The sequence below is a fragment of the Sturnus vulgaris genome, chromosome 7 (assembly GCF_052056855.1).
Source record: "Sturnus vulgaris isolate bStuVul1 chromosome 7, bStuVul1.hap1, whole genome shotgun sequence".
NCBI lineage: Eukaryota > Metazoa > Chordata > Aves > Passeriformes > Sturnidae > Sturnus > Sturnus vulgaris.
In genome coordinates this window covers 36048709-36073833 of record NC_142249.1, presented here as the reverse complement: position 1 = coordinate 36073833, position 25125 = coordinate 36048709, and the positions used below count along the sequence as shown (strand labels likewise).

Sequence of the window (25125 nt, the reverse complement as noted above, 5' to 3'; positions counted from 1 at the left end):
AGTTGTCAAATGAGCAAAAAGAAATTATTCAAAACAACTTAAACATTAAATGCTTTTGCAAAGATTATTATTTTTTATTATTTCTCTTTTTGTTTGAAAATTTTTGACCAGTTGAAACCATTTCACATACTTAAGCAGTTTTCAGAAAAGCATAATTTCCAAACAATAATATCCATTCCCTGACCTCACTCCAAGAGCCGTCTTTGCAACTTAGAGCCTTAGGAAAGGCTCTGCGAGGAATCTCCACATGTCACAGCAATAAACATGTACAGCAGACAATTAAAACCGAGGGAGGTTGAATTACATTTGCACATCCTTCTTACAGGAATTTAAGCAAACCCACAACAATGAGAACAACCTCTTGGGTCCAGCTGAGTCCAGATTTCAGGGCCGTGGGATGCACCTCCATCCTGACACACTGCCCTGAAATCCAGGCATGCAGCAGGACTTCCAGGGGGATCAGAGAGGGGCAGCCTGGCAGCTGTTAGCCCAAGAGATCATCCTGCACAAGTTCATTGCAGGATAAAAGGACCTGAATCAGCTTGAAAAATCTTACTTTTTCTTCTCACATGAATTATGGCAAAAAAGCTTTTAAAGGTCAGATTCCACTGCACACATCCAAGAGCTTCATCCTGTGTTAGATTAATTTTTTTTAAAAAAACACATTAGGCTCGCGATGCCCAGTGTGAAACCCCAGCTTTAGCAGACCTTTTGCAATATTCCATTCCCTCCTCACCTCTCCCTCCGTGGCGGTGCTGGCAGCTCTCAGGCAGGCAGGGACCCCACGGTGACCACGAGGACACCGCGCACTCGGCCAGGCACGGCAGGTGACACACCTGGGAGGTGGCCGGGGCAGGACCCTGGCAAAGCTTCCCATCAACTGGTCTGGCAACTAAGAGAAAAATAAAATAAATTTTTAAAAAAAGGAAAAAAGAAAATCAAGTCTGTAACTCTGTCCAGCTAGCCTTAGTTTTCCAGAATGCACCAAAATCCAGTGATTTTTCAGGGTCTTATCTCCCAGTGCAAAAAGTTAATCCTGTGTTCAGAAAGGCACTTAGGAGTTTTATCTCAATCACCCATATTCAGCAAGCCAGTTGAGACTATGCTTAGTGATAATCAGGTGCTTTAAAACTGGATTGAGTGCTGATTTTCAACAGTCCTGGAGTAACAAACCGGGATCTAATCCCCACATTTATGGCCAAGGAGAGCTCTTTAGGCACGACTGAAGAGAAAGACACCTAAGGGAATCCAAAAAGCTCCTACTGCAACTGGGAACCAGGCAGAGGCAGGTGAATAAAACCCAAGCACTGGAGACTGTCCCCATTCCCATGCCTTTCAGGGCACTGCCATCTCTGGATTATGGATGCAGTGTCCAAACCTTGGAATTTTCTTCATTATTTCCAATAAAACTGAGCAGAGCTCTCGGATTCTTCTACATAGACACAAGCATGAAGCATCTTCCCTGCCTAGGAGGACAGACATTTGCCTGAGCTGCCTGTACCCATGGTCTCCAATCTATCCCAGAAATGAGCCAATCCCAAACCCTGCCAAGTACCAGTTTAGTTGATACTTACAATGGATTTGGAAAGTTGACTCTCTTTGTATTTTCATTTATCATAAGAGATTTCTAGATTCAATTAACTTCTCTCACCTTTTTATTTGGGGCAGAGAGAGGAAGGAAAAGAAAGGGAGAGAAAGACTCTTAAATCTGTCCTCTGAGTCATTATATGATATTGCATTTTAATTACATTATGGGCTGAATTTGGCTGTCTCTTTAGATAAATCAATATCAAAGCAGTCTTTCAAAAGGCAAAGGCTTGTTTGAGTTTACTCTGCCATGGCATTACCAAGACTTCATTAATTTTTATAGCTACTGAGTTTGTTTTATCCTCATTTTTATTTTTCATGTCTGTTTTTCTTTGCTTCCATGCACAGAATTGATTTTTAAAGAATTTGTAAAAACATGCCCAACATATGAGTAATCTTTCCTTTTTTCTGATATTACACCATTTTCTTCGAAATGAATCATTTGAAGAAAAACACTTTTTTTTTTAAACACAAGACTTTAGTGCTCAAAAAATCTCAAATTCTGATTTGCACATCCTGAAGCTGAGTTTAAACCTATCAGTCTGAAGTGATATTCAGACCAATATCAGTGCTTATGATTCCAGTTCATCAGAATAACAGGATGAAACAACAGCATGATTTAACTCTAAGCTGAAAGATAATACATTGGTAAAAAAGACCATTTTCTGAATGTTTTCTGAGACCCTGCAAGGCCTTTGACATGTTCATTTAAAGATTAGAACGAGGTGGCATAAATCCAATTCACCTGAATGCCCACATAAAGAGACCTTTTCTAGAGACGTTGCAAGTGAAGTGACAGACAGAATGAGATAAATATTAGAGTTTTAAGGATAAGAGTATTTATTTTACCAAGAAGTCTCATGCATGGCTTTACCTGCCTCTCAGCATCAAGCTTTGCAAAACTGTATCAGTTTTCTGAGTTCGCTTGGAGAAATGAAATGAAATAAAACTGAGTACAAATGGTCAAACCAAGGAATAAAGTCCAGTCCTGCTTTACTCTGACTCAAGGTGTCTTTGCCAGGAATAGCTCTTCCCTCCTCACGGATTTTTAGGTTACTATACTGAATTTAACTATTTAAATGTGGAAGCCTAGATACAGCTGGATGGTTCTCCTTCCTTGAAAACTAACCAGTGTGCCTAATACTATTTTAAATTGCTTCTGGATTTTTAAAAAAATCAAGAAAAACTGAGTACAAAAAGTTAAAGATCCATCTCAGATTCATGGATGACTTCTTCCCATTCTGATGGAAATCCCTGCCTTCCTCTCCCTGTCAACCACCCTCCTGCTCCTCTTCCTCCCTTGTGCTGACACCCTATTTAATTCCAGCACTGGGAGCTCTTTTCCCAGGACCTGCATCCTATTTGGCACTGGAATAAGGCTGCTTGTTTGCTTACTTCCTTACATAGTTCTTTGCATTCTATAAAAGGTAAATCAGAAAATACTATTCCCATCAAATATCCAAATACATTCCAAGTCTGTGCCGGTTTATTCTCCTCACTCTAAACTAACTGCAATCCTCCAGTCAGTCTTCAAGAATAAGACCAGAACAAAAAACCCAAGCTGTAATGATAAATGCATATGCAATACCATCCAACACCTGGCAGGTATAGAGAGACATAGTTTCCACCCAGAGTGACAGGATCCAGCAGGGTCCTCTTTAAAAGAGAAATTAATTTCTTCTTCAGCCATTTGATTAAAAACTCTGATTTCCATCTGGTTTATTACAAAGCTTGATGTGATTTTCTACTGCCATTCTTTTATATTTATATATCAACTAGTTTATCTTTTTTTATTATAAAGGAATGATAAGGGGGATCTTTTCTGTGAACCTTTTAAATGCCAAAATTTTCACACACTGCAGCCTCCAAATGGCACAGGTAGCCTGGCTGGGGATGCCCTATTCAGGAAAAAAACCTGACATTATGCCTATGATAAATGAACACAGCTGCCTGGAATGTCTTTAGGAATGGGCCAACCTTCTGATTTCATTCAGTAATTGACTCTGTAGTGGCATTTTCCTGCATTCATATAGAAAAAGTGGGTTTTGGATAATTATTTTCCTTGGAATGTTATCCACGTTTCTGGAGGAAGGTGAAAAGCAGAAGCCAGGGAAGCAAAGAGTGGGAGGGGAAGTAAACATCTCTGATTCAAGCAGCAGCTTATTTATGATGCTTGTTCATACCTTTTAAAATCCTGTGTTCTTCCCAATCTATAGAACAAACTTGAAAAAGCAATCAAGTACTAATCTGGGAGCCTCTGAAACATTGCACATTTCTATAGCTGTTATATTGAATCTATCCTTTATAAATGCAACTGCAGCTGTTCCCAGCACCAGTGTCTTGCCTCAAGTTTGAATTTTACTATTTGCTGTTATTTTCAGGTTATTGCTACCAGCAGGAGATAATAAATTGGGTTCTAAAGTGTCTTGTTTCCCTATATATTTTTACTGAGGTAATGATGTGAAGGAAGAGTGGAAGAGGAAATCAGCTCTGATATGATTATTTCCATAATGTAATTTTAAGCCAATAAATAAATTATCTTTTGAATACAGTCATGTGGACAGATACTTGCAGGCATACATACCCACACAATGTTAAAAGCAATGCTGACCAGACAGAGGCAGAAACGCATAGGATGGCATTTTGTTTGCAGGGGGTCCTGTCAAATATGGTTTTTCAACTCTTCAGGAGGTAAATAACACTTTTTCCTGGAGTTTAACTACATTTCCCTTTTACAGTGAAAACCCAAGTATTTTTCATACTAAAACCAAAATGAGACTTTTCTAAATATCACTAATATATCTGGAATACACACAAAGATTATCAGGTCTGTCTTCTACATATTTTAGGTAATGCTCAATTCTCAAGGAAATAAATCCAAATATTTACCATATGGCAAAACTAATCCAAATTAAAAATTGCCAGGATACAAGGCAGGTATGAGAAAGGGATGGCATATCCTTGTGAAAGCTCTTACTGCCTTTGCTGGGACTTACAAACCAAAGACACTTGGATCAATACAAAGGGAAATTACTTCAGAAAACCACAAAGGAGTGAGTTATGTTATAAAAACACCTTCATGTGTAAAACACAATAGGGGTAAACCCAGCACAACATTTGCAAGACATTTCTCTAACTTGAAAGACATTTTTATAGCAAAAACAAAACACTACACAAGGGAGAAGTGGTGAATGCAATCTGACCAGCCTGGAAATGGCACCAACCCCAGTCCTTTGCAACTCTCCATTAAGGGCCTAAAGCACCCCACGTGTGATGGAAATGGTTCCTTTATGCTTTGAAGAAGAATCAATTAGTTTTGAAGCCACTAAGCACAAAGTCGGAGGCCTATTTTCAATTAAAATCCATTTAATAGACAAGGAAAAACATATGAATAGAAGGCTAATCATAGCATGAAAGAGGGTTAATAGTGAATTGCCAAGAGCAACAATGGCTTAATGTATTTCAGAACAATAAAAATCCTCACAATTTTATTAAAGTGACACAGACAAAAAGTATCCCTGTGTCCTTCCTCTGCTGCTCAACAGGACTGTGGTCTCAGCTGGGATACTGCATTGTTTTGCTACAGCAGAATTTGTGGAGATTAACAACAGACTCTACATATCTGGCAAATATTCAGAGTGAGCACGGGGCTCCCCACCAGCAGCCACATGACTGAGCAGATCAGAGGTGACAATTCATTAAGAGTGTCCAGGAAAAACAGCAGAGGCAACACGGATGCTGAGATGGCAGCAAAGGCAATGATGGGAAGGAAAGAAGGATTATGTGGGATATTTGAGCATTTGGCTGTTATCAATAAAAAGCTGGAAATCGCTGGAGCAGACCACCAGAGAGGGTGAGAGAAGAAACAAGGAAAGCAGGGAAGAAAAGCTATGAAACGGGAAGAAAATCCATGAAAACTTCATGAAAGCCTCGTAAGAGTGGGAGCTTTGCCCACTGCCGAGTTCAGGGTTCATTCCACGGGAAGGAGAAACCTCTTCTGTGACTGGCACGAGAAAAGCACCTCTGTGATGTGCCTGGGACGCCAGGATGTGGCACAGGTGCCCAAAGCTAAGCCAGTGTGGATCCTGTGGCAGCTCCACGCAGAGCTGGCCTAGGCACACAAACTTCATTTATCTCCAGTGTCTCCTGTTCTAGACACCTCTGGCTTCGTTCTCTCTCCCCAGTGTCCCAGTTCGTGTCATAGCCTCGTACACACAGATCCTTTTAATTTTTCATCTCACTCCATGTTATTGTCTGAACACAATGCAGCTCCTCGACCTCAGAACAAAATTACACAGAACAAACCATCACTGTCTTGAATGAAATTAATCCAGTTTCAGTGGCAGGAAATAATTATAAAAAATACAGATGCAATTAAAATGTTAGCTTTCAAAGATAAAAGCCTGGACTAAAACCTAGTATCTCATGTGAACCAACTGGGTTCCAATATTATTTGCTGCATACCACAGCCAGCTAAACAAATTAAAGCATTTATAAAGGGATAACTATTCACGGTCATAACAAATAGCTTATTGACAAAAAAAAGTCCTATTATTTATAAGGCACCTCTTAAAAGCCTCGCTTCTTTTCACTGTCAAAGTCTTTTTAAACATTACTCACTTCATTTTAGTTTAATTAGTTTTAAGATATGAAAGAACTGAAAATACTATACCTCTGTAAGACATTAGGGGAAATGTTTTTTTCCTTAATGGATTCAAACTCAAATTTTTGAAATGCACATTTAAACACCACTGTCAAGCACTACAACAATCTGAATAAAATCATTTCCTCTCCTGCTTCTACAGGGTTTCCCTTGAAGAAGCCAGCTGTTACATATTTATTTTTCCATTATGTGAGTTGTATCTCATAAATTCTGCTCAGCATTTGGTGAGCTTACAGATCAATAACTTGGCATCCAGCAATATAAATCTGATATAGACTTCCCTGAATATATTTCACACTTCAGAGGTGTATTTCTCATCTTTTCAAGCCAATACAGCCATCCTAGTGATAAATAACTAGTTTGGGATGAGAGGGATCCTGGGGGGGGAGAGGTTCCACCTGAGAACCACTCTGGTTTCTGTGATTCAGGTCAGCTAAGCCCCAGGCTGGATGCTCCTGTTGCTGTACCAGAAGCAGCTCAACAAAGCTTTTTTCACACCACTGCTGACCATCATTTCTCTCCCTCCTACAGTCCTAGTCAAGTTTTCTCATTACTAATCTATTCTAACTTATTCCTTTTCAATTTCATAAACCAGACAAGGAAAACAGGATTTTGAACATCAAAGTCCTAAAATTCTAATTTCCACAGAGTAAATTAATCTTCTCATTCCTGCAGTTTCACCAGCATAAATTTACAACAACAACAGAAAAAAAAATAAAAAAGGTGTTCCTTTAATATAGGGCTCACACTCTACACAGGGATCTTATTCACTCCAACAGCAGTACATAACCTGGATCAACTCCCACGGGCAGCTTATCTCCATCAACACAGCCCTTCCCCTATAAATATGCAGGATGGCAACAGCCATAAACAGCAACCTGCACAACCAACCTCCACTTCCTAAAGAGTCAGACCTGGTGCTCCACAGGACTTCTGCCACCCAAGGGGATGGTGGCACATTCCAACTGGACTTTCTGCTGGTATTGTCCTCTTCCCAAAAATATTCCATAGTTTACTGAACAGATGCCACATGCACCGATTTGAAACACTAATCCCCCCAGGAGACACACATTGGAAGGTCATGATTCAGAGCAGAACAAAGAACTTGCAGGGAAAAAATTGTGGCACTCTCATTAGGAAAAAGAGCATACAGAGCAAAGGGAGTAAAAAAGCACATTTTGGAGCTAAAAAAGACAATGGGGCAAAAAAGAAAGGGATGAGAATAAACAGAGAATAACATGAAGATATGAACAAAAGGACTCCTCAAATTAATCTGTGTGCAAGTCCAAAGAGGCACCAATATCTGAAAAGCAAAACACAATGTCAAAATATTTCCCATGTGGGAATCAAGAAGAGTCTGAAAAATTCACTCATCAGATAAGAAAGGGATAGACATTTTTGTCTATCAGCAGTAGGGAGAAAGCTCAATATTTTGAGGAAAACAAGAATATATAAAGGCCATAAAATAATAATTTTGAGACTCGTAGAAGTAGGACTTAGATGAAAGTGCAGGGGACCAGTTTCAGCTTCAGACCATTTTGTGATTCTGTCAGTAAAGGGGCTTGTAAGACAAAACTACATAAGGGAATACACACAGGGATGGATCAGAGAGTAACCATTAGACCTGAACAGGTACTTGAGTATTTTCCAAGTCCTCAGTTGTAAACAGACTAAAGGAGGTTTTGCTGCTACAGCTGGCGACACACAAGTTTATAAAAAAAATAATCTGATGTAAAATGAACCAGGTGGAATTGCATCCTAAAAATAAAGCAAAAATTAGTATAGGCTGGGGAATTGCAGTGGAGTAAGTCAAGCAAGGTACTATGTCTACTAACAGGAGAGGTTTGAATCTCTCTCAAAGGAAAGAGGAATATAAAAATAATAGAGACTTCTGTAAGAAATAGTTTTGCAGGGTAACGCTAAAAGCTATCCAAAAATGATGAAGTCACAACTATGTCACATACCTGCTATTGAAATTAAAGCTCAAATAAAGATAAATTTATGGAGACAAATATGATAGAGAAACTCATTATGCAAAAAAAAATGTAAACAAAACTTTAGAACTTTGTACAGGCATGAGAATTTAGTGTGGATTTTCAGATGTAAAATAAGAAAGATTAAGAAAATAGGAACCTGCAATGATTTCTGGTGAGCAGGTAATAAGAAATACATTTTATTGCCAAATTTACTATGCTGAGTAAACAATAAAGAGGATTCAAGGAAGCAAAGTATTATTTCACAAAGGTCTTTCCAGTCCTATAATTAAAACTTAAGCAGACAGGCTGCAAAATACTTTAAGAAAATTCTGAAAGCAAGAGGTAAATTGGATCTCACTCAAACAAGTAAAAAAAGGAAAAATGTCAAGATATATAAGGCACAATTTTATGAAAGAATGACAGGGCAGAGAGAACCCTAGTTAGAAAACTACAGAAAATATGGAAAGAGCAGCAATCCCAGCCACTAGAGACAGCAGGAAACTAGTTCAGAGAAGAGAGGAAATACTTCTGGAGCATTTTATAAAGACTGCCATCTCCCAGACTACTGATAAAAAGATAGAGTTTCCAGATAAATCCAAAAAGCAAAATTAATTAGAAAACAGAAGGATACTCCCTGGTCTTCAGAAAAGGAGGTTAAAAAATCCTGAGGTAGAAGATTAAATCTAGGAACTACATGTAATTATTAACTGATTGAACATAAATACAGACACCAGTCCCAGATTCTAAGAGGAATTTTCATTCCTGTATCACTGGAATAATTTATTGTGATTGAGAGGAGAGTTGTACTGCCAAACAAGGAAAGGTTTCATAAATAGATTGTTGCACAACACCCTTCCCTACCTTTTCCAGGTGTCTTTTTTGTTGGTACACTGGGGATTGCTAGTTAGTGACATTGACTCAGATAAATTAAAATTTATTATGGAAAACTACACTTCAGATAAAATTTCATAAAACCCAAAAAAATCTTATCTCTTTTTGTAAGCCTACTTACAGAAGATAAGAAAGCGTGTGTCCTATGGTAGCAGTGTCTGGCTTTGAAAATAACTTAAGGATGTGCATTTCTGCTTTGCTTAAAATGAGTTTTCATATGAGTGAACAGATTTACTTTAAAAAAGAAGTACAAAGAAGGGTAGTCACCATCATTCCTATAGTTTGTTCCAGAAATGGGATGTCCAGGGGGATCAGGGACTATTCAGAGCTGAAGGACAGAAAGGGCTGCACCAAAAGTACCTCACTTGCATATTCTGTGCTACTTTCTGTGCAAAATGTGTCTCCTCTTTAAAAGCAACATAATCTCAAACATGCAGATTTGCCAATTCCCTCTCTGGAATTACTACATTGCAACCTCTCTGTGAAAATTAAGCATTATAAATTTAAACATGTTAAAACTCAGTGAGATATTTAAAAACGGCAGGACTGGTTGAAAGGTAATCAGGTTAAAGTTCAGCCTAAATTAACAAAAGCCTCACAAGTGAGGAGGGATGTGACTCTTTGGAGAGAACAGCATTAAAACCAGCTCAGTCTCTTCACCCAGATTACCTACACACACAGGAACACAGACCTCTGAAGTACACATCACTTTACCAATGCAAATTTAACAGCCTCAGAATGCAGGAAAATCACCAAGGACTCCAAAGACTGCAAGATCTTCTTCCAAAGACTCATAGTAATAGTATGAAGTTCCTCCTCAAGGCTTAAAAAACATATAACTTCACTTGGATCAAGACAGGGATTTCTTAGTTAGGTCACCTCTTGGGGAAGAAAAATATGAAATCTTGTCAATGCATTTCTTAAAGTAATACCTGAGTGAGAGTTCTCCATTTTCAGTATCTTCAAGCTGGAACCTTATAATCAAAATACAGAAAGATTTCAGTAGACTTAACCTTCTGAACAACTGATATATAGGGACTCAAGGAAACAGGTGTTCCCTTTCCAAACACAGACATTTTAATAAAAGAAGAAATAGATGGGAACACTAAGCAAATAAAAAAAATGGGAGAGATATCCTTGGGGGATAAAAGAGCTTTGAGCAGTATGTATAAACACATCACAGATGGTACCTGTCCCCAGCTAAGATTCAACATATTTTATCCCAGAATGCTGCTGGAGAGACCATGGGACAAAATCTTCTTTCACATATGTCATTGGGCCCAGGTCCAAATTCTCTTTGGAAGTAACCAGAAGAATAACAACTGTGATGGATGGTAATATCCCATTAGACTCGCTTGTTTGATTCCTGAATGATCCCTTTAAGGACACTCAAGAGGTGAAGAAAGAAAAATTACTGTGCTTTTGATGGTAGCAATTAGACACTATATTTGATTATAGATAGAGGATTAACTTCCTCATCTTCCCCTCATCACTGAAAAATTGGTACAGTAAAAGATGAGATGCCTTAGTGATGAATAAAAGTATTCTGCTAGTTCTGATTGCCAGAAGAAAAAAGTCAAAAAATACGTAATTCCTTATTTATTCAAAGAACAAAAATTAGTCAGCTAGTAAATGAGACACACTGAATATTACTGGATGAGGAGAGATAATAGGGAAGGCTTTCCCTGTTTCCATTTGTGTGTAACTGTGCTGACAGTAGATGGAATTTTCACTTTCCAAGCACTGCTCTACATCTGCACTACTGCTTTGAAATTACAGTAATAGTTTAGACCTTGTACAATCGCTCTGCACATCTGGGTTTTTCAGTTCCCTATATGAATTTTTTTTTTTTAAGACTAGAAGTGGAAATACAAGGAAGAGGTATCCCAGGGTTTGGGGTTTTTTTTAATTGAGGAGAGGGCTTGCAACTTTTAAACTGAACTGAACTTTGAGCAAGTGAAAAAGCTGTACGTGGGTCACACTGGATATGTAGCACCACTCTGGTTATGAGATATGTAAATGTTCAAGGAATTCAGAGGCACTCCTCTAGTCTTCCTGAGAAATTCACAATTCTGACAAAGAATAAAGACTGAATGAAGTCAGGTCAAGCTCTCTGCTCACCAACCTGCCTCGCAGTGGCTGCAAGGAACACAGGAGTGCTCAGAAGGATGTATTAAGTCAATAAATTCCACACACCTCTCATCAACAGCACTTTTCTAACTCTTAAAGTCCCCTACATCACACACTTGTGTGGAACAAGAGAGAGGGATTGTGTTGGGAGAGCAAAGTAGTGCCAGATGTCTGGGAGAGGTGAATCAGCCACTGTGCATGGACTGAATAGAGATTAAAACAGGTCTGGTTTCCTACAACCACAGTCTGTGATGGATGCTGGGACACACACTGGGCATCTGGGAAACACTTGCTTCTCCTCTGTAAGTAAATAAATCTAAGATACAATATTCTGTTGTTATTATCTTACATCTCTGCTCAAAAACACATTCTGCAAGAGCACTACATTGAGTAAATAAAACAGCCTATGATGAATTATTCATTGTGAATCTGTAACTACTTATTATTCTTCTAAAAGAAATATAACTCACTTCCAGAGTCCAAAACCCGTCTGTCTGCTCAGAAGTTGTGACAATATTATTTTTGCTTTCCCCTTCAAATCACAAGAAAGATTGTGTATCAACCTGAAGCAGAGGCTAAAGCCATATCCGGAATGGTGTGTGACAACCTGTTTTATATTCTAAACTAAGACTACACCACAGATAAGTGCATTCAGCTACCAAGAGACTGGGTTTCCTGATATATGACAGAGGAAGAAAAGTCAACTCCAAGCATAATTTAGATCCTTCATCCTTTGTAACTCTCCCAACGCAGGTGAACAACAGAACCGGCAGCAATTCATCCCAGGAGGTTGTGGCTCCTTCCGAGCAGCACCTCCCTGTGTAAGCATGGATACAAGGAGGGCATCAGCAAGCCAAAGGCTACCAATGACTCCACGTTATCTACTTCTTTCTTCCTGTTCCTCCTACTCAGAGGTACTGAGGCCAACACTTCAGAGTGACCCGCACACGCACCCTCCTTCAGCTGGTGTGGCCCCGGCTCCACGATGATCTGGGCACAGTAGACCACCCGGCTCTGGATCCCACCTCCACAGAGCCCTGCCTGCTTCTGGTGCTGAGGGTCCTGCTGGTCAAGGAGCAGAGACACTTGGCAAGCTTTCCATTCAGAAGTCCTCCAGGCAAACCTTTGGGAAAGAGAATAGGTAAAATGAGTTTTTGAAAGACTACAGGTAAGGGAGAGGTACTTTATAAGATGACAAAATACAATTGGTTTAATCTTTATAACAGCACTTTCCTATCCAAAACAAGGAATGTTTGGAAACATTTTGAGTGTTACATTTACATAGGTTAAGTATGTGCTATTTGTCTGGATCACCTGTGTAAAACTTTTGACAGAGCACCAATCTCCTAAACATTCTGAAACACTAAATCATCCTGACAGCACCTTTGAGCACAGTGTAAAAAATGAGTGAAGATTAAGAGGTTTGATTAAGTGTGAACGGTAGTTTTCAAACATGTGTCTCAAAGCACTAAACCACCCCTCTCTGCCAAGAGCTGAACACCTCGCTCTGAAATGCCCTTAACAGCTGAAATCCTGCACGCCTCAACGGAGCTCCAAGCACTTGCAGCTTTTCCACAGAGGGACCTTCCTAAGTGCCTATGGTACTGCCAGTTCCTTCAAGGGATTGGCTAAAGCACCTCAGTTAATTCCATTTTCCACAAGTTGTGTACACAGCAAGCTCTAGAAAAAAACACTTTCATTCTATATTCCATTCACACCTAAAGAGCATTAAAGGTTTTCAAGGAATTATAACGTTTTGGGGCACAGGTAGGTGACTGCTGTACAGACAACAATTGTTGGCGTGTACCAGCTTAAATGCCAGGAAGAACTTATTAAAACCAAAGGGAAAACAGTGCTGTGTATCCATGGAAAGCAGAATTTATTTCCCCATCATAAACATAGAGCATATTTCTAACACAACTGTTTCCACAGGCAGAGTTTGCTTTGATTCACAGGTCACAGTATGAGGGGAGTAAATAAGAGCCCAAAGTCTTCCCGAGCTTCCCAAATCTTAGGCAATATTGTTTTTATAACCAATCTGTTCACACTTGTGCTGCTTTATGCCTCCACTCCTCTAAATTTTCTAGTTTGCTTTTACCCCAGAATCTTTGGGTTTTGTGTAATGTAAACTACATAAAATAATTTCCTTCCTTTATTCTCAAGACAAATGCTCTCTCCTTTTACAGCAGATCCACAGTTGTTAAAACTACATATGTTCCTTAACTGCTGATTGATCACTGCAAACTCAAACACAGTGGGGTGTCTCTGCAGAAAAAGCCTTCCACATCATAATTCTGTGTATTCTCCACAGTGAGTGTCTGCTCCTGACTACAGCTGTGGCAAGCAAACCTGCATCTCAAAACTCTGAATAATAAACACACTAATCTGAGCACACATCAATGTTCTGCTAGCTTATTTTGTGAATGATTTTTTGTTTGTGAATTATTTTTTTTATTAGCCCCAAAGCACTACCAAATTTTGTAATGTACTCACAGAAAATATTTGTGAATGCTGCCAATTACTTGCATTTACAGGTACTGTTCAGAGGAGCTCTCATGCTCTCTTAAATAATTCACAGTATACTGTGCAAATCTGGATACACTCACAAGGTTCATTATACCCAAAGAAAATAATAAAGAACACACTTTTCACATGGCAAGTATCAAATACCTAACTCCCATAACATATGAATTCTTCTTTTTCTTCCTAGAGTTCCTTCTGGGAATTCCTAATCCCATTTCTTGGGTCTCCAGAGTTAAATGCAACCATAAAGACAATGAAAAGTGCTCTTCATCAAACAATGGGTGAAGAGGATTCTTCCTCTACAACCTTCAGAACTCTGTGCTTTTCAGGTCTACTTTTGAAATTAAAATCTTAAATATAGAACACACACATCTTTCCACAGCCATGGAAATAGTTGTTTTAAGGAAATATTTCTTAAAAGAAAAATTGACTAAGGTAAAACTCATTATCAATATCTGGCTTAGGAAGTCAGCTGTGAACTCTGGATACTAAAGATTCATTTCCAGAGGTGTAAGCATCTGCTTCTCCTATTCAGCGTGAGCCGTGGGAGTTAACACCTATGAAAATTAGGCCATCAGTGATTAAAATTATGCAAAATAACTAAATGTGAGCTCAGAGAGATAATTAAACTTCTTCAGCTCCGGAATCCTTAAAAAAAAAAAGAAAAAAAAATCCCTTTATATATTCTCCCAGAGTAACTTGTGTGTGAGCAGTGTGCAAGGACAGCTCTCAGCGCTCCACCATGCCATTGGCACCAGCTCCAAGCCTCAGCCTTGTCTGCTCTTACCTGCACATGTCCTCAGCTGGCCAGTGCTCCAAAAACAAATCCTGACCTTAAAAGGGACACATTTGCATAGCCATTAACAAGCCCACCAGGAGGTCAAAGGGCTGAAGGGCAGTGCTGCTACCACTCCCCAAGTATAACTCCAGAGCCTTCTAGCACAGTTCACTGCACTTCCACTCCAGTCTTTACTACTTCACACTAATGCCTTATCTTTAATTTGGGCATAATAAACCTCATTTTAAAAGTGATACCATCACACCTGTATCTCAGCAATAAGCCTTTTAAAAAATATCAAGTCTTAAAACAGTCCCATTTTCCATCATTTAACTTCTGAAAAGCTTTGAATTTCCAACAAAGCAAAGAGAGGTTTTTGCTATATCCTTGTCTCGTAACGTAGCAACCACAACCAGAATGAATGATATGAAGACATAATCATAATTCTGGAAAATCTATCTATTCCCAGCGAACATGAAAGCGACACATCAAGGATAAAAAAGATATAATACATTGTTTTAAAACTGATGACTCCATGACAGTTATGAAACAAACAAGGGCTCAATATCTTTCCGATTTATAGTAACCTTTCGGTCTCTTTAGTCTATAAGACTTAAGCTCTTAGTGTTTACACAAGTTTTATACCTGTATATACCCATTCACTTTAATTGAACTATCCCAAATTTATATCACAATAAAAGAAAGTAGAATCACCTCCTATGTGTTTAAGCTTTTTAAGCACTTAATCCTTTCAGAACAAATAACCAAAGGTAAAACAAAGCGTGAAGCTCTGGAGTCTTACATGCAGTTAAAGTGTTTTATTTTCTTGCATTTAGACTATTGATTATAGATGTTATTGCAAACTTCAGTCATAAAATTAAAAGCCCTTCCCATTTAACAGCAAATTTACACCTGTGCCACCTACCTGTGATAGGACCTTTAACTTGTAGCTTTGCCATGGGCATAGAGGTTATATTTAACTGAGCAGTTCTGAGGCTTAAAGTATTTTTGTCATCTCTGGATCCTTCTAGGAGACTGGAATATAACTTCACCCACTTCTCTCTGTGGAGCACAACTCTGCAAGTGCTATCTATCTCTTTAGCTGCTGCTTTATAATGTCAGTGGATGAACCCCACAATATGTACCTTCATTCAGTAATGGGGTGCTGTCTGCCCCTGCATTAACAAACAGCCTCTAGAAAATCATAAAATCACAGATGGGTTTGGGCTGGAAGGGATCCTGAAGATCATCTCATTCCAACCCCCTGCCAAGGGCACAGACACCTTTCACTATCCCAGGTTGCTCCAAGCCCCATCCAACCTTGCTTTGGACACTTCCATGGTTGGAGAAGCCACAACTTTGCTGGGAAAGCTGTGCCAGCAACTTACCACCTTCACAATGAAGAATTTCTTCCTAATATTCTTCTAAATATAATATTAATTTCTTCCTAATCCCATTCCTTCTGCTCAGCAACTTTTTCTTGTCTATGTCCTAGCCCATTTTCTTTGCTATGGCTGAAGAATGCTTTGGAAAATTCTTGCTCTAAAAATAAAGCTAAAGGAAAGACTACTTGTTTCCAAACCAACCTAAAAAAACAGAAGATTTCTAGGAACTGAGAAAGTAAACAGGAGTCTCACCTTCAAGGTGAAAAAACTAAAAAATGTAAAAACTAATCTGATCAGGCAAACAGAAAAAAATGAGTGGTTTGTGTGGAGACCAGACAAATGAAGTAGAGCTTCTTTTATTTCTTCTACTGAAGCTCCTTAAATTCATCATATTCATTTAAGGAGAAGAAAGAAAAGATCATTGTTTGGTAAGCCTCAGCAAACCACAGATGAAGTGGCATATATTTAAGCGGGAGAAAAGCGTAATATTTCTAGGTATTACCCTACAAATAGAATGTAGTTTTTTACTCCTGCAAAAAATAAAGAGAATAGGAGCATCTAAGGTTTCTTGTATTATTTCACAGGGATTAATACTACATCTCTCTATGTCTGGAAAGCTACTGCTTTCCAATCTGAGCTATTTCCAGTAGCTCAGTCACCAATTCCCAAGGACCAACACCAAATCACCAGGCTGCAAACTGAAATATGGACCAATAGCAATCTTTATCAGCTGCTGAAACCTAAATAACATACATTGTTTACTTCTGTTAATTATTGCAAAATCCTGGTCCCCACAGCCTTACATCCAGTAGACACACAGCATAAACTGCAATATTATGGATTTTCATTCTTGCTTGTTTCTTTATACTGAGTGAATCAATCAAAGTCTAGTTACCAGGCACTGCTGAAAAATTCTTCTGCACAGTGTGAGAAGGTCATAACCTACCACCTGCATTTTGAGATATTACATCCCTAGAAATAACAATTACCTAAATACCAGAGTTGCACTTTTTAATATTTTCAGCTAAGTGGCTCTATTAACCTGCAAGTTTAACGTTATTTTTCTGAGCTAGCACATTAGAGCTCATCCTCACTCATGCAGATACTGCCCCAGAGGCGCTGCCTCAAGGCAGGGAGGCGTAACGGGTGGGGAAGGTTTCAGAGTTCACAGGCTCATGAATACCTGGGCATAGCAGCAACACATTGAAAGAACAACAGATTTTCTTCTACAGAGAGAGAGGCACCTACAGAAATTATCAGTGGTTTGCAGTTTCTCACCTTTTGGGCTCTCCTGGCTCTACACAACCGTTTGCCCTTCAATACAGTGCAATGTCAAAAATGAGAAGTGAGAAACCAGGGACAGACCCACGTCTGTTCACTCCCTGATTAACTTCCAGCCAGTCTCCCCCAATCAGGTGTCACCTGCACCCACGCTCCTGTACAAAATCAGCAAGACAATGTGTTAATCTATTGTCTTTGAAATTGATGTGCACTTGGACAGGAGCAAAAATCACTTTGTAAGAGCCTTTCCGTGGGATGTAATCAAGCAACAGAATATTTTTTTATACTTCCTCTCTTCTGCTAGCAGGGTGCATAAAAACGATCAGCATTTGATTTTGAATGAGCCCAGTGATACAGAGACACTTTTACAGGCGATGCCTTCCTAAGAAATGTATCTTGCAAAGGCTTTATAGAAGGTTTTGGCAGTATCTGGTAAAAGCCCCAGAAACTCATGACTTGAGCACTGAACAGCTCTCCTATTAAACACACTCATTTACAGACAGGGAGATTTTCCTGCATGCATATAAAATTCTATCAATCCTTAAGCATTTTGCAGTCAATCTCAGAACATGTTATATGAAAAATCAAGAAATATTTTATTTTCTTCTCAAAGCACACTATCAAGCTCCTCTGTTAGCCTGGCCAAGCATAATGGCACGAGCTTGCAGACCAGAAAGGTGAGATTCTCTCCTCCACACCACAAACCAAGCAAACTCTGAGGGACTGCAAAGTTTCCCATTTCAAGAAGCATGCAGAGGTAAGCTGAAGTAAAGTTCAAGCTATTACCTCCGAGCAGTTCCCATCTTCCCCAAGCAAGACTGGGATTTTTTTATGGGGAGATATAGAGGAATCATTAAATCTTATGTAAAAATTACAATTTCAAAGCAAATAAAAATTCAGCTGTGGAGACCTGTCCGGTCTCTGCGCACCTGATGAAATTCCCTGAAACAGCAATCAGTACATTTCAGAGAACAAGAGCAACTGCTCTCAGCTTTTAAAATATGGAAGTGTAAACTGTAGTGGGTGCAATTCAAATGTATTGCTACAAATAAGTGTAATTACTGTAATAGGAATAAGTAAAATAGCAACAATTAAAAGAGTATTAGTAACAATAAATAATAGCACTAATCACAGCTAGCAATGACCAAATCTATGATCTCGACTGATCACATGCAACCCTCTCCATGCACAAACCAAGCAAGGAGGATCTGCAGGGGCTTCTTCACTTCCAAAACCTCTTCCAAAAGCTCTGGCCATACCTGGGGCAGGGCTGTAGAGGTGCCTTCCCTCCTGCACTGCACGCTTCCCTCTCCTCCAGCTCCGGGCACGGCTTCCCGGCGCCCACGGCCACGCTCCGCACGCTGCGGCGCCGGCTCCGGAGCCCCGGGGCCAGGCTGCCCCAGGCACAGCTGTGAGAGCAGGGGCTCCATGGGGACCACTCAGACGTGGTGCAGTCCTTGGGCATGACACAGGACCTGGAGGTCACGGGGACGGGGTCTTGCAGGCAGAGGCTGTGGTAAGAACACAGTACAACAGCTGAGGAGGTCTTGCTTAATGAACTTCTTTTTCAAGCCAAACTCCCCAAGAAGAAAACCGTGGTCATTCAATCAGAAGATCTACATCAATACCAGTGCAACAGAAATAAGAGAAGTTCTAATGCAGAGCACATAACACATTTCCAACAAGCTCTGGGTGCAAACTTGCATGCAGAGTACTTTGTAAACAATGTATCTCATTTATCTTGAAACAGATGCACAAGACATTATATTTGCTCCCATGTAGCTAGAATTTCACAGTTTGTCCTGTATGGAAAACAAAACCAAAGCCCAAGAGAAATACTGCCACTGGTAACCATTCCAACATCCTGCATCAAGACTAGATGTCATCCATCCATCCATCCATTCATCCATCCATCCATCCATCCATCCATCCATCCATCCTGCTGAGCAACTCTGCTCTTTTAAAATATAATTAATCCCACACTAATAAGAAATATCTCAGTTCCATGAGGCTGTTATCAAACATGTGCTGTGAAACAACATCAGAGGGTTTTCCAACTTGTCAAACCAGAGACCCAGGAATGCTGCAACTGGGGCTGGATTTTGGGAGTCAATTACTCCTGCTGACATCAGGACATGATCTCACCCATTCTGTAACATATCAAGACACTGCCCTAGGCCAAATACAGTTGGGAAGCCAAATTCTAAGGGCTACCCAACTGATGAGATTCGGTATCAAGATACAAAGTTTCAGAACATTTTGAAGAGTGCCAAAGCTACAACATCTTTCGACTTCTGCACAGTGTTATATGGACAATGTAAACTGGCTCTGAAATTAAGACCGCACCTGATGAGCTCAGCATGAGCTCTTATTTTTCTTCTCCAGCCTCCAGCTGCTTATGGTCAAGATTTTGCTAACTGTAAGGAGCAAACACAGGTACACTTAAAAGGTGTAAAATCTAGATCTGCTGCCTGGGAAGCATCCATTACCTCTCCTGTTATTCCTTACAGCACAGTTTGGCCAACCTACCTCTCTCTGAAGAAAACAGATTGGGGCAAGCCTCATGGGGGGAGCAGAGAAGATAAAGGGCATTCACTCCCTTCTCCAGTCTAGAAATTGGTCCCCTTTTCACATAGGCCAACAGGAACATTCCCATTGAAACACATCAAGTTTGACTAGACCCTCAACCACCAGCAAAACAGAGCATTCAGTGGCTTCTATTTGAACTTCTAAGTAACCAAAAAAACTGTAACAACTTTTTGTCTCAATTTCTTCACCCAGAATAAACTCAGTAATCTCACAGGTGCTGTGAGGATGAATTTACTGAGGTTTATTTAAACAACTTCAATAAGTACAAACCACCTGTGATGTAGCCCCCTCAAAATGAAACTATTCTTGCTTACAATTGAAAAACATGTCTCATTTCTCTGTTGCAAGTCAAATGGAACTGATTACAAAACTGTCTCTGGTACAAAACGTCAGTTCTATCAAATCAAGGTCTGGAAAGTAATAATCATTATATATGTACTTACTAACCCAGGGATTTTGAGTGATTTTTTGGAACATTAGGTTAGGTGCAGTCACGTGAATGGTCACTTTATTTCCTTTTAATTATTTTTTTCAACAGGAGAGCCACCCATGCCAAAACATTAACAAGGAAGAATAATTCTTGATTTTGAGTAGATAAAATAGTAGCACATAAAAGACACTGCCCTAACTGATGGGCAGAAAACTCAAGTTTATCTAAGAACACAGAATGGGGGGGGGGGGGGTTGCGGTGGGGCATGGGGAGGGGTAACTGATCGTACTTTTTAAAGTGATCAAAACTCCCCATTCAGACATAGTGTGAATAGCAAAATCCACTTTTGGGGTGGCATCACTGCAAAAGAGATTTTAGTCCTGCATGATTCTTACTGAAACACCAAATAAAATGTACCCTTTAAAAATTTGGAGTCTTGTTTCAAATGATCTTTGCCAGTCCCAATTCTTAGCCAGACAATACCTCCAACACCTGCCCTAATGGATTCTCCAAACCTGCACTAGCACTTTGGCTGGGAAAGTCATCTCTGCCCAGAAATCACCCTTGCACTGGCAAAAGCCTTTGCCAAAGGCTGAATAGCTGTTTCTTTCCCTGAAAATCCCCCCACTGCTCCTGCTATAAAAGGCAAGATGCTAACTTTGTTGACCTCAAGGTGAATGAGACATGGAGCTGGCAATTTCCATCCTGTTCAAGTAGGCTTTTGAGGGAGAATTACAAGCAACTACTGAACAGAAAGAAAATTAATTAACTTGTACCTACTCACTCAGAGCCTCCAAGTCAAATTAATTGTGACACCGAGCAACACAAAGACAAATGTAAAAACACTCTTTTGCATGAAATTCAGACACAGCCTTTCATGTCGCAGATGTACTTAGGACGATCTAATACAGATAAAGCCCAGACCTGCAAGACACTCGCTGATCTGAGGCTGCAAACCAGACACAGATTTGTGCTGCTGTGACTGTGCTCCAAACCAGCAGGGACAGGAAGAAGGTCTTGGGGACAGGAGGCATTATATCAGCCCTGTTTTTAAACTGATTTTCGACATATTAATGTCTCAGGTTAGATCTTCAACTTGGGGGTCGATCTGGTAACTGTGATATAGTAGAGTACTTACACAACTGATGCTTTTTTCTGTATTACATGCTTGGATTGACACTGTAAAACCACAGGAGTTGTTTCCCAGCCCACGCTGCGGTGCCTGTGGCATAGGATGGATCCATTAGTGAGCAGCCAGCAGCAAACGGAGCCCAGCTCGCTCAAGTGGCACAGTGCCCTCTGAGCCTCTTGTGAGCTGAAGGGCAATAAACCACTTATTAAAGAAACACAAAACACTAAACCAAAGGAAACCTACTCATGTCTCTTTCACACTCGCAGAGTCCTGGAGCAGAACAGCAGAAGAGGGAAAGCAGCCCTGGGCACCACCCTGACTGTGCAGCTCCACATCTCCGTGGCTGTGTCACTTCAGGCTGCTGCCCACGGAGCAGCACCGCTCATCTCCTCCATCTCCAGCCACACACACACCCATGAGACACAGGAATTGTGCAGCCCCGAGCTGAACCACACCACCTTCCTGCTCTGGACAAAAAGCAGCTCATCAAAAACAGCACATTTTCCAACAGCTCGGTGCCTGTGCTACATGCCCTGCAGCCACAGAGCCATCACATCCACCACAAGGGAATGAGTGGGAACAGGTCCATCAGCTGGAAAAAGCAGCAACGCCACCCAGGAGCCCCGCACCAGTAAATCAGTTTGGGCACAGCACAGGAGTCACCCCTGCTTTCCCTTCCCAATTGTACCAAGGCATTCAGAAGCACAGGTGAATGCATTTCCTTACATTACAGGATGAAACAGGCAGTTATTGTTAAACCTTTCACACTGAAAGGATCATCTGCAAAGTAATTGGGCACACTAAGAAATTGTCACGATGGCCACACTGCTGGCACAGAGGCAGCACTAGGGAGACAGGGTACTACATCCACAGCCAGGCTCTCCCTTAGCAGCTCAGGAAGGCTCCTGGGAAGTGTCATGCCTGACCAGGGAACTCATGTTCAAACCCACGTGCTGCAGAGCAAGATAATCCTGAAGTGAGCTAAGCCTCGCTGTTAACAAATCATCTCCATTTTTTCTCTTTTTTAGCAGCGTCTCCTATTTTTGTGCTCAAGGAACCAGCCCTACAGGCCTCTGGAATACACACTATCTGCTCTTTGCACTTAGTCAATAACACTAAGGTCTCATAATGGACAGTTTCTAACAGCATCAAAACACTTATTTCTCTTAAAAATTGGCAATCAGTGTTAACAGGCCCACTTCTGAGAATTCCTAATGTATTTTTCGGGTCTTCAAGTGCTGCCAGGGCTGTTTTGGATACCATATATTCAATCTGTGCAGCAGAGGTTTCTTTGGCAGAAGAAACATCAGTGCCTTCTGCACCAGGGTGGTGAAGATGGGGAATATTGGATTGCCATACAACTGATGTAAGGGAAAGGGAACTGGGAGACCTATAATCCAAACAAACATCAGTAAAGACGTCAAAGTTTTGATGTTTCCAGAACTTAATGCACCAGATCCTCTGTTTTAATTAAAAATAAGTGCTGGCTTCCATTTGCACTACCGTGGTAGGCTCTGAGATCTTGGTAGGCTACAGAGGCAGCTGCCTCCCTGCACAATTGGGAAAGAGGAAAAAAACCACAGTTATTATTGGACACTGCTTCTGAAATAATCAAACCCCGGAATCATTTAGGTTAGAAAAGATCTCTAAAATCATCAAGTCCAACTATCAACCCACCACTGCCAGGTCCATCACTAAACCATATCCCCACACCTTTTGAACCATCCCCTGAGCAGCCTATTCCAATGCCTGACCACTAAAATGTTACTCATGAAAACAAAGAAAACATCACTGCTCCTTTGTTCCTTGTGCTTTTAAATAAAAGCAAAAGAAATGAGAGACAAAACTTCAGAAAAGAACATTAGAAAATAAAATATCCTTCTTCTCCAACAGCTCAGGGATTTATTTTCAAGCCTGAGCACTGAGGCTTGATTCCTACATCTGCCAGGAGGAATGTGAACATGGAATTCCTCTCCCAGATCGGAATCACAACCATCAAAAAGCATTTTACAGTGCAGCATTTTCACCTCCAGACTGCAGAATTTTGTATTCATCCAGAGAACAGAAGAATGTCAACACTGAAACTGCAAATATTTTTTTCCTAAAAAATGTACAAAAGCAAAGTGGTTAAGCACAATTCACTAGGACATGGATAATGGAAATTTAAATTACAGAGGCAAACAAAAGAGCTGAATGCTGCTCCACCTCCGCCTTGACAGATGGGTTGTCCCTTGACTGAGTTTGACCTGAATTTTCACTTACAAAGTAAAGTAAACAGAAACCCAAATCCAACTCTATTATATCACTGTTGTCATCTTACACATAGAATGAAGAGTTTAAGAAATGTGTACATAAAAGACTCCTAATCCAAATAATAATAATAAAAAAACACATTCTAACTCTTTGCTCCTGACTTTAACTTCTCTGTATGCTTAGTTGAGCATACACATCAGGTTAGAAAATCGGGTTAAATTTACTGAGAATTTCACACGTTTATTTTACTAAACTGCAATTTAGTGTCTAACTTAAACAATCTTTTATTTAAAAAAAAAAAGAAAGAAAGGAACTCAAGTGCCTTTGTCTCATTATTCTGTAGATTTTTACAACTGTGACAAGACAGGAAAGTAAGAAGAGCCGGATTTCTTTCACATTCATTTCTTGCATCTTTTTCAGAGATTTCTTTTTTTTTTAAGGCATGGAAGTGCTTATGTTTGAATCTGTTATTGGATATAAGGCTTAAGGCAAAACTGAAACATTTTTCTGAACTAAAATGAAACCTGAACTCTATCTGAAATAAGATGAAAAAAATTCTAACTTTTTAAATAAAGTCTTTAAAAGGTTCAAATCATAGTATCCATAGTATCATTCTATTTTGATGTTATTCCTTTTATTTTCATGAATATAACTTTCTACACAAAAATCATTTCTGAGCAAAAGTGGACCTGTCTTGAAGCCTAGTGATGTTTGGCTGTTCAATTGTTGTCACTTCAGGTGCTTTCAAAAAGGTCTGTCCCTCCTTTCTTCTTCCTTTGTCCCTTTTCCTTCCCTTTTGAGAAATGTGGAACCTCCAGACTGAAAAGGTATTTTATCAAAAACATCCCCAGCTCCACTTCCCTGACACAGATTGTCCAGTCTTCCACATGCTTATGCTCCTCTCCAAGTAATTCCTATTTACACCTCTGCGATCAGACACTAGTAAATTAAACAACCTTGGTAATAAATTGGGCATCTTTGCCACTTCATTATAAATTAGGAGGCAGGATGAGGACGTGGCCGCTCTCCTCTGGTGGCCCTTGGTGGTGACTAGCTGACCACTCCTGTTACCTGCAAGAACTGGGCAGTGGTGGAAGGCAAAGCCCTGGCAGACCAGCAGCTCAGAGCCCACTGTTACAAAGCACACCTTGGGATATTCCTGTCCCTTGCCTCAGTTTCCCAGAAGTTTAATTTACAGTGGTGCTCGCTTAGCAGTGTTAGTAGAAATGGGAAACGCTGGCCAGGAAAATGCAGGAGCACAAATAAAGCACTTCTTTCCTGGTTTACAGCAGACACTTGGCTGCCTGCCAGTCCCCACTACAAGGTTATGCAAATGCATTTACTCTTCTTTATCAGTAGCCAAAATACCATCGCTGCTGTAAAGCAACATCTGTAAGATCGGGCCCGCTCTTCAGAGGAATGGCAGCAAATCTGCTGCACAACAAAACCAGGAGGACACCACCAGGGGATGCTTAAAGGGAGCCATTGTCAGGAGTATTTGATATCT

General features: G+C 40.1%; 1 protein-coding gene across 1 annotated transcript in view; it reads right to left on the bottom strand.

Annotated features, from left to right (window-relative positions):
• THSD7B (thrombospondin type 1 domain containing 7B) overlaps positions 1 to 25125 on the bottom strand; it is a 299407-nt gene that overhangs the window by 164243 nt on the left and 110039 nt on the right. The window contains exons 5-7 of the mRNA XM_088168384.1: positions 18474 to 18725; positions 12201 to 12370; positions 737 to 892 (exon numbers count right to left, since the gene is read on the bottom strand). Of these exons, the coding sequence (XP_088024510.1) occupies positions 737 to 892; positions 12201 to 12370; positions 18474 to 18725 (578 nt within the window). The remainder of the gene's footprint in view (positions 1 to 736; positions 893 to 12200; positions 12371 to 18473; positions 18726 to 25125) is intronic.